The sequence below is a fragment of the Fukomys damarensis genome, unplaced genomic scaffold (genome assembly GCF_012274545.1).
Source record: "Fukomys damarensis isolate Sample0158 unplaced genomic scaffold, DMR_v1.0_HiC HiC_scaffold_37, whole genome shotgun sequence".
Lineage (NCBI taxonomy): Eukaryota > Metazoa > Chordata > Mammalia > Rodentia > Bathyergidae > Fukomys > Fukomys damarensis.
In genome coordinates this window covers 823,800-834,106 of record NW_022900949.1, presented here as the reverse complement: position 1 = coordinate 834,106, position 10,307 = coordinate 823,800, and the positions used below count along the sequence as shown (strand labels likewise).

At 59.7% G+C, this 10,307-nt stretch overlaps 1 protein-coding gene across 1 annotated transcript in view; it reads left to right on the top strand.

The window, feature by feature from the left end:
* The window catches only part of Sin3b (SIN3 transcription regulator family member B), a 23,390-nt gene that overhangs the window by 1,625 nt on the left and 11,458 nt on the right, over positions 1-10,307 (top strand). The window contains 4 exon segments of the mRNA XM_010644366.3: positions 16-122; positions 1,215-1,368; positions 5,578-5,751; positions 7,650-7,793. Of these exon segments, the coding sequence (XP_010642668.1) occupies positions 16-122; positions 1,215-1,368; positions 5,578-5,751; positions 7,650-7,793 (579 nt within the window).

The following is a 10,307-nucleotide window of genomic DNA, read 5'->3' as shown; positions in this document are numbered from 1 at the left end:
CCCCGCCCCCCGCAGGTGGAGGACGCCCTCACCTACCTGGACCAGGTGAAGATCCGCTTCGGCAGCGACCCCGCCACCTACAATGGCTTCCTGGAGATCATGAAGGAGTTCAAGAGCCAGAGGTGACCCCGGAGACCCTTCCAGCCCCGGGACCCCCGCCCCGCGCCCGGCCCCTATCCCGATCCCGGTAGCCCAGTGACCTTGAAGTAGGTTGTCCCCTTTCCCAAGCTCAGCTCCTCCTAAAAAAATGGGGCTGCGTGGTCCCCACCTTGTGCTGCGGTGGGCACTCCTGGAAAGAGGGCAGGGCAGGGGTCTCTAAGAGGCAGGCAGAGTCGGCCTCTGTCTTTATTTAAAATGTTGGTTTTTATTTCAGTTTTTATTCACAAAAGATCTAAAGGGGTTCACTTTGAATTTGGGGGGGTTGCGAAGAATTGCATGCAAATGTTGTTTCTCTTGGTTGAATGTGTTTTGGCAGTGTCTCCCCCTTAAATCTTGTTTCCAAGGTGCCTCTCTTCAAGCCCCCTAGTCCCAAGCCTACTTGGAAGTGAGGGCCACAAAATGCTTAGTAAGAAACCTGGCTGATAGAAAGTGTTATCATTCATGGTCTGTTTTTAGGCACAGAATCGGGAGGCTTAGTGATAGTGGAGGTAACTCCAGCCTCAGGCCTTTGTATTTTATGGAACACTCGCTGGGCCTTGCAGTAGGTGAGGGATCCATCTTCGTAGCAGAGACAGAATTAGAACTCAGGCCCTCAGACTCCTAGATTCCTGCAGGTCCCATGCCTACCACGCTGGTGCCCTCCCTTAGGAAGACCTGTGGTCATGGTGCGTTGTACTCAGTTACTTAGCTCAAAACCTGTGTCATCAGCAGCCTCAGGTTCATACAAAATGAGCCAGATTTTCGCACGGCTTAGAAGACTCTGGCCTCCTGCTGCTCTCTGTGTCTAGGACTTAGCTTAGTCAAGTCTTGAGATTTTTCTGAAGCCAGGGCGTGTGGTCAGAATGTTTTGGGGAGCTATGCTGTATGAATGTTCTGCAGTGCTCCCCAGGAGGGCCCTGGGGCCCAGGCCTGGCACATGGGATGTGGATAGGTGGTCTCTCCCTGGCCCCACCTTAGACGCTTTTGACTGTGGCGGTATCGCAGCATCGAGAGTGGAGTCGGTGTGGACTTGGCTTGGGGACCCTCTTACCCACTTGTGCTCTCCTCCCTTCCAGCATCGACACTCCCGGAGTCATCAGACGTGTGTCTCAGCTCTTCCATGAGCACCCGGACCTTATCGTCGGATTTAACGCGTTCCTTCCTCTCGGGTACAGGATAGACATTCCCAAGAATGGCAAGATAAACATACAGTCACCTCTAACGAGCCAGGTACAGTGGTTCCGGTGGTCACGGCCTGCTGTATTCCCTTTGTGTCATTGCTGGGACTCAGCATGAGACCCGTTCATTTTCTAGACCTGCTAGTTGTTTCAGGTACAGAGCAGAGCAGAGAAACACACGCAGGCAGCCTCCATGTCCCCAGTTAATGTGTTCGCAACACCTGAGAGGAGGGGTTGGGGTGCAGCCTGGTGTCAGAGCCTGTGCTTGGCGCGTGTGAGGCCCTGGGTTAGGTCTGCAGCACTACGCGCACGTGCTCGCACACACACACACATGGGGCAGCCTCCTGATGGCATGAAAATTAAATCAGGATGACAGCGAAGCCATGCTGAGGCTGGCTGTAGGGCTTGCCGTTGTCCCTTGGCATATGCTTCTTTCTGTCTGGCTGCCTGGCGCCCTTGGTGCCACCAGCAGAATAAAGTGGCTGAGCCATGTGTGTCGTCAAGAGCTGTTTTCAAGGTTGGCATTGCCAGGGTCATAGCCTCAGCTCAGGCTTGGGTTTTTTATTCCTTTTGGGGGTGACAGGTTGCTACCCTGTCTCTGTGTCTCTTCTTGTTAAAGCTTCCCAGACCCTCAGAACCAGAAAGCCTGTTGAGTTTAACTTGGATAAGGTATTGGTGTCCTTTTCTCTGTCTCGGAACAGGTGGTTTTTGGGCCCTAATTCTTTGCACTGGGTGCCGCCCAGTGCATTGTGGGACCTTCAGCAGCATCCTTGGCTTCTGGTCACCAGATTGTCACCACGTTGTGGCAGTCAGCTTGTCTGCAGACACTGCCTGCGTCACCCGTGTGGCAAACCGTGGTCTAAGTGACCCCCGAATGCTGGCAGGGCACGGTGAGGCCTCAGCCAGTGACATGGAGCGTCTCCCTCGGAGGGGGGCGCGGTGAGTTGTCTGGTCAGTTGGGAGTCGGCTGTGCAGAGGAAATAAGGGTAGGGGACGAGAGCGTCCCCGTCCCAAAGGAGGCCAGTGCGCTTCCTCTTCCCATTTGCCAAGGGAACCGACCAGGGCGGCTAGGAAAGCCCGGCTGGGAGGGCCTGTGGCAGCTCTCCCATGTGGGAGTGGCCTTGTTGCTATGTGGGCGACCGGGCCCGCTCTCCTGCTGGATCCTAGCGTGCTCCCAGCTGGATTCAGAATGGCTCTGTCCGTGAATAGCAGGGGTCCCTGCGTCTTACACCCCAGGGGGACGCCCCACAGGCTGTGTTCCTCCGGAGGTGGTGTGAGCTTTGGGCTTCTCTGAAGTGCTAAGGAGCAGGCTGCAGCTGGGGCCCTGGGCCACTGGCTTCTGCTGGCCAGGGTAGACCCAGCGGCCACCACTGGTCTCAGGAGAGCCAGGTGCTGGCTTCCCAGAGGTGAAGCCCCTGAGGTGCCCTTTGGCGGCTGGGGTGGCCCCAAGACCCAGCAGGCACCCACATGCGAGGCCCGAGGGTTCTCTCGGTTCGTATTTTGGCTTCACTGTCTAAGCTGTAACTCGCTTGTCCTTTTGTTGCCTTGTGAAGCCTGCTGACTGCAGACGGGGTGGCCCTGGGCACTGGGGGAAGGGCAGCAGGCCACGTCTCCCAGTGTCACCAAGTGTCCCCCTGGGGCAGAACTCGCTGTGAGAACACACATCCCTGGGGGATAGACTCGGGCCAGCCAGTGAGGACCAGGGGTGTGGGGGAAAGGGCACCCCGTGCTGGCCTTCGGGGTCAGTGCCCCTAGGGACCTAGTGAGCTGGCCACCAGTGCACCCCCTAAGATGTCTCCCTCCTCAAGGCATCCTCACATCACCCTGGGTTCAGTTGTGCAGAGTGGCACAAGCCTGTGAGCCCCACGCTCGGGAGGCTGAGGCAGGAGTGTCACAGGTTTAGTGAGCCCGTTTCAAAATATAGAGAAGAGAGGGCTAGGCACGGAGCTAGCTCGGTTCCATCTCCAGTACTACAGGAAAAAGAAAGCAGAGCTGGAAGAGGATCAGCTTCACTGGGTGTCAGCGCTGTCTTCCCGGTAGCGGTGAGGTCCGCGGCTGTCGCAGGCCAGGAGCCCGGCGTAGGAGAGTACAGCTGACCTTTCCAGGACAGGGGCCCCATGGAGGTGGCAGGTTACCCTCAGGCCCGCTTTCCGGTGACCCATGCACACCCAGGGAAGCACCCACCTCCCAGGCACTGCTGTCTCTGTGCCCTGCTCCCCAGGACTGGCAAGCAGAGGAGGGGACTTGGGAGAAGCAGGCGCAAGGCGGCGGGGTGCTGCATGTCTGTGACCCCAGCATCCTGGGGGCGGCCTGGGCAGCAGTCTCGGAGGGAAGGAAAAGGCCTGGGTGTAGCTCAGGGTGAAGGCCCGAATTCCATCCCAGTGTTGCAGAAGAAGAAGGGAAAAGCAAACGGCCAGGCAGAGACCGAGGAGCCTGCGTGCGGTCACCAAAGCGTGGCAGGCAGGGAGCAGGGCAGCGGGTGACGGGAGGACAGGCTGGAGCAGAGGTGAGGTGGGGACAGCCAGCGCGTGAGCGGGTCTGGATGGTGCCTGTGCTATACGCAGAGGGGCCCGGGGTCAGGAAGGCAGCCGTGGGAGGGGGCAGGCCTGGGACCGTGGAGGAGCGGCCTGTGTGCAGAGGAGGGCAGGTGGCGCGGGCTGTCCCGGGAGGTCCCACGCTGCTGCCTGACTCGTGGGTCCAGTTTCCCTGCCGTCTCAGTGAGGGGAAGCTCTCTGTGCAGTCCGCGGCATCACCCACAGCCCTGGAGCCTCACTAGCCTGGCTGCTTGCAGCGCTCTTCCGGTGTTCAGGGTGTCCACGGTGTCGTGCGGTCATCGCCAAACGTCTGTCACCCCCAAGACAATCCTGCCCTGCCCCGCCCCGCCCTTCCATGCCCACGCACTCCGCTCCCTGTCCCACGGCAGCACCTGCTTGGACGTTCGTGTCAGTGCAGTTGTGTCGTGTGGCCTGTGTCACTGTTGCCACTCGCCAGGGTTTCCATCCACTGGGTGGCTGTCAGCCTCACCCTGTATTTTTGTTTTGTTTTTTGTGGTCCTTAGGATTAAAACTAGGGCCTTCTCACTGAGCTCCACCCCCGGCCCATTTTTTATTTTGAGATAGGGTCTTGCTAAGTTGCCCAGGCTGTGCTAGAACTTGAGGCCCTCCTGCCTCAGCCTCCCAGTGAGCTGGGTTGCACCGGTGTGTGGTAGAGTGCCCCTCTCTCCCCTGCCCTGGACGTGAGCGCTACAGCTGTGCTCACATAGGGCGGGTCCGTGTTGCTGTTTAGATCTCGCCCGTCTGTCCCTCTCCCTCCAGTGCAATTGCAGTGTTCAGTTCCTCTTGGTGGCTGCTCTGCCACACCCTGGCAGCCTGTGGGGAGGGAAATCACAGCCAGTCTCAGGCCCGACACCTGGCGCGTCTTGTGTGCCTTCCTGGGCATCCCTGCCCGCTGGCGGGCTGGTGCTGTCCCCAGCGTAGCTGTGCTGCCCCCTGTTCTGTTTCTGTGCAGGTGGACATCAGGGAGAGCATCAGGTGGGAAGCTCGCGGTCTTGGGGGTTTGTTCTCTTCCTCCGTGCTAGGGCTGGAGCAGCGTTCGCTGGAGCAGCGTTTGCTGGAGCGCCCCGTCTGTGCTGTGCACTCCCTCGAGGAGACAGCTGTGGGTCGGGCGTCTGCACCGCCAGGCTTCCTGAGTCTGAGGATGCAGACGGTGGGAGGGGCTGCGCCGCCCCACCAGAGCCTGTGTTTGTTCGGGCCTATACCTTGCCGCTGTGCCCAGGAGGGGCCTGGCGCCCGTGCCCTCGTGTCGTGGGCGGCTGTGTCTGCAGCTGGTGTCCTGTGCGCAGTCGGGCCAGGGTATCGCCGTGTGGCAGGCTGGTGGGCGGCCTGCCCGGAGGAGACTGGGGACCAGTGCAGGCAACTTCATGGGCACACAGGGAGGATTGGGCAGCATGCTGTGCGTGTGCCCTGCCTTCCAGGGCCCCCAAAACAGCGCTGTTCTGCATTCATTTCAGAAAGCTGGGCTTGCAGGTGAGCTTGGCAGTGCAGGCCTATAGTCCTAGTTGCTCAGAAGGCTGAGTTCGAGGACTGCAAGAGAACCTGGACAATGTAGTGAGACCCTGACAGAAAGTAATTAAGAAAGCTTGGCTCAGAGCGCCTGCTTGGCGTGTGGGAGCCTGGGGTGCCTACAGCAAGGAGGACAGAGCTGGCTGTGCGTGGGCCTGGGCCTGGCACTGCCCTGCGGTAACTGCTTGTCCCGTTGTCAGGAGAACTTGCGTAGCTCCGGCGACTGTGCAGAGGACCTCAAGCCCCAGGCGCCGCTGGGGTCTGATTCCGTAGAGTTCAACAACGCCATCAGCTATGTGAACAAGATCAAGACCCGCTTCCTGGACCACCCGGAGATCTACAGATCCTTCCTAGAGATCTTGCACACCTACCAGGTGGGGCCCCCTTCCTGTTCCTTTCGGAATCCACTCGGGCTTACAAGGTGGGGAGGAAACCCGCATGCCTGGCACGGAGCTGCACCCCAGTCCTTTGTCCCTTTTTCTGGCGTTAATTTTATTTGGTTTTGAAACATGGCCTTGCTATGTTGTCCAGGCTAGGCTAAGACTGTGATCCTCCTGCCTCAGCCTCCCAGAATACTGGGATCACAGGTGTGTACCACTATGAGCAGCTCTTTTCAGTTCTCAGGTCCATGCGCTTGCAAGGCAGGCGGTGGAACCACTGAGCTAAATCCCTGGCCCTCTTTTCAGCTCTTATTTTGCTTGCTGAGTACCCAGGCCAACCTCCTGCCTCAGCTTCCCAAGTAGCTAAGATGGTGGGTGCGTGCCATCACGCCTGGTGGTTTCTGTTTAATTTTGATTTTGATTTGCTTCTCGTGACCTTGTCTTTTTTTTTTTCTTCTTTCTTTTTTTGTTTTTGTATTGGGGATCGAACTCAGGACCTTGCGCTTTCGAGGCAGGCAGTGAAACCACTGACCTAAAGCCCCAGTCCTCCCAGGACTTTTTGGTTGTAAAGAGGTTACTAGGGGCCGGGGATTTGGATAAGAGGCGTTGCCTCGCCAAGCACAAGGGTCCTGAGTTCAATCCCCAACACCAAAAATAAAAACAAAAGAAACGAATGAAAGCTAGTCAGGCATGGTGGGGGGGGGTGGCACCTGTGATTCTACCATTGTGGGAGCCTGAGGCAGGAGGATCACAAGTTCAAGGCCAGGGCCGGAGATTTAGCTCAGTGGTTCTGCTGCCTGCCTCGCAAGCACAAGGACCTGGGTTTGGTCCCCGGTACCAAAAAAAAAACAAGTTCAAGGCCAGCCTGGGAAGGCGGTCACCCAGCAGGAGGGGGCCTGCGGCTCTGTGGAGGCCCCACCGGTGGCCTTGGTGCATCCAGGCTGGGGTGAGGAGGTTCTTCTGTGATGCGCAGCATAGTGCTGTGGCAGCCTGGTGGTGGGCAGCCCCTGCGGTCCCACAGGCCATTGTCAGCTTGGATCTGGACATGGTCAGCTGCAGGAGGTGTGGGTGCTGCCGGCCGTGTGAGGTTCGGTCCCACAGGCCACTGTCAGCTTGGATCTGGACATGGTCAGCTGCAGGAGGTGTGGGTGCTGCAGGCCGTGTGAGGTTCTCAGCGCCCGCTTCCTGCGGGGTGGCTGCAGTCTGCTTGTAGAGGTCGCTGGGGACCCCTGCCATTGGCGCCCCCCTCGTGTGCCAGGAGTGGAGGTGCTTGGCATGCTGCTGAGCTTTGTACAGGGAAGTGGCTTGGCGTGGCCTCCGTGTCTCCTCCACTTCCCTCAGCAATGGTGTGGCCTTGGTCCTGGAAACCTTCGGGGCAGGGCGGGCAGTTTCTGTTCCCGAGTGGGTGCTCTGGATACCACGCCTGCCTGCCTTGGGGCCGGTGAGCTGCCCAGCGGGTGCGTGGCCCGGACTTCTGCCCAGCTCCACAGGAGCAGAATGAATGACCGGCAAGACCTGGACCAGATCCTCTCCTATCCAGGGTGTGGGTGTGGGGCAGTGGGGTGTGGCCACCACCTGCTGGGACTAGGCTGGCCACCGTGCAGCCAGGAGGGTCAGACACCGTTGGTGCTGGCGCTGGCGCTGGCGCTGTCCTGCACGAAGCTGACGGGGACAGATTGGGACAGGGCAGCTTCAGCTTTGCAGGCCCCTTCCCTCTGTCTGACCAGGGCCTCTGTCCCTTCCACGGGTCCCCGGGCCCCAGCTGCGTGACCCCCTTTGCCCATCAGCAGCGAGCAGCAGAGTCATACAGCCTGGTGCTGCCCTGTCTGTGCTGTGCCGCCTGTGGGACACCTGGGCCCGGCCTTACGCGCCCCCTCCCGTGCCCACTGTAGAGGGAGCAGCTGCACGCCAAGGGCCGGCCACTCCGGGGCATGTCGGAGGAGGAGGTCTTCACGGAGGTGGCCAACCTCTTCCGCGGCCAGGAGGACCTGCTGTCGGAGTTCGGACAGTTCCTGCCCGAGGCCAAGCGCTCACTGGTAAGTCAGTCGTGGAGCTGGGCCTGCTCACCGCCAGGCCAACTGGGTGGCTACCCTGCCTTTCTTTCCCCTTCTCCTGAGGGATGTGAGGCTCCTTGGAAAAGCCAAGATGCAATTAATGCAACAGAAACCCACCGTTGCTGTGTGCAGGACGCGGTGGCCTTCAGTGCACTCGCCATGTGTGTGGCCGGTACCTGGGCTTCCGGAGCCCTGTCCCGGGCGCCACCGTCCACTTCTCTCCATGTGCAGTTGCTGGTCTAGACACATCACGTCCGTGGGATGATACACCATGTGGCCTCGTGTGTCTGCTGGTGTCACTCGGTGTCTCGGTCTCCAGGGTCATCCATGTCGTGGCCGTGTTGGCACCCTGTTCCTTTTTGTGGTCATGTAATATTCCATGGTGTGGCTGGACCCTGTGTGTTTATTCTTTCGTTTGCTGATGGACGTGTGGGCTGGTTTGGCCCTTGGGCTGCTGTGAATGATGCTATTGTACAGTCATGTGCGCCTGCTTGTTTGAACAACCAGTTGTAGATCTTTCCGGTTTATACCCAGAGAAGAACTGCTGGACGGTGTGGTAACTTTGTGTGTTTGTGTGTGCAGAGCTAGACATTGGCCCCAGCGGCCACGGAGCTGCACCACCAGCCGCGTCTGAGCTTTGAGACAAGGTCTCACTAAGCTGCCCAGGCTGGCCTTGGGCTTGAGTGTTTCTCCTGCCTCAGCCTCCTATGTAGCTGGGATGCAGGCACACACATCGCTGCGCCAGTGGGTTAACTGCAGAACCCTGCCTGACCTGCACAGAGCCGCAGCGTTGCGCACGTGCAGGCCCGTGTGTTGTGGTGCGGTGTTCCCGGCTGCCGTGGCTGGGCTGGTGTCACATGAGCCACGGCGCATGGTGGCACGACCCACTGTGCTGCGCGCCACCTGTGTCTTGTGTCTGCTCTGGAGAAACCCCTGTTCCGGTCCTCGGCCAGTTCTTGAATTGCTCTTTGCTGAGTTGTGAGGCTGCTGCACGATCCCGACCTGAATTTTTCAGCTGTGTGCTTTGCCAGCCCTGTATCCCCCCGTGCTGTCCTCTCTTACTTTCTTACCCTCCTGGGCTGCACAGAAAGAAGTGCTGAGTTTGCAGGGCGCTCCCTGCCCTCACTTTCCTGTGGCACCCTGCTGCGGGGCTCAGTGTGGGGAACCCTTGGCGTCAGCCCGCCTTCCCCGCCCTCCTCCTAGTGATGCGCCAGTCCGAGCTCTTCCTTGCAGTCGGGTCGTGGGCTCTCCTCTCCCCCTGTCCTTCTTCCCCCGTCTTCACACCATGCTGCAGCCGGCGCTTTTGCTCTCTATCCTGAGTTGCTGTCTCGCCAATAAGTGCCCCGTGGGGGTGTCTGTCTGGTGGCGCAGGCACACGAGGCTGAACTGGGAGGATTGCTGCAAGTTTGAGCCTGGGTTACCCATAGGGAGACCCTGCCTCAGAAGACCAAAAACAGGGCTGGGGATTTAACTGAGTGGTGCCTCCACCTGCCTTGCAAGCACAGGGACCTGAGTTTATTAATCTCTGGTACCAAAAAAAAAAAAAACCCATGAAACCAAGAGGTATGGAAAAGACGCCAAAGAGGAAACGAGCCGCCTTGCTGGTTGAATCTGAGCAGTCTGAGTGAGGGGTCAGTGCCCTTCCTCTGAGGCCTGCATGAGAAGCAGTTCAAGCCTTGTGGTCCAAAGTGGCCGCAGGCTGTGTGTGGACGAGTGCGTGTGGCTGTGTGCCAATAAAACTTTATCTGTGCGATGAGCGGGCGCAGCCGGGGCAGGAAGACTGGCTGCCCAAGGAGCCGTGTCCAGCCCGGGGGACTGGGGCCTCAGCGCTGTGGATCTGCAAAGACAGATGGAGCTGCGCGGGTGGGCGGCGGCGTCTTCCCCCCAGTGCTTGCAGTGGGAGCCGCGTCTGGCTGAGGCCGCACGACGGCCATGTGCGTGTGCACGTGCGGGGCACATCGGCCAGGGCGGCGGTGGGAGGGCAGCGAGTGCCCCCAACAGCTCGTGGGTGCGCACTGTGTGCTGTGCTGCCCCTTTGCTTCGCTTCACCCCGTACGAGGGACTGAACACTGAGCTGCAGCCCCGTGCTTTGCTGTGTCCCTCTTGAGACAGGGTCTCGCTGAGTGGCCGAGTTGCTGGGGTCACAGGCATCCACCGCTGCTGAAGTCCTAAGTGCTGTCCTGACCCCGCCGCCCCGGGGTGCTGCTGCCTGTTTGCTCCCGCGCGTGTCTGCGGCGCCCTGACGTCTGTCTGTCCCTGCGAGCTGGGCTGGTGGCTCTTCCCTCGGGGTGGCTGTGTCCCTCTTGAGACAGGGTCTCGCTGAGTGGCCGAGTTGCTGGGGTCACAGGCATCCACCGCTGCTGAAGTCCTAAGTGCTGTCCTGACCCCGCCGCCCCGGGGTGCTGCTGCCTGTTTGCTCCCGCGCGTGTCTGCGGCGCCCTGACGTCTGTCTGTCCCTGCGAGCTGGGCTGGTGGCTCTTCCCTCGGGGTGTGGGA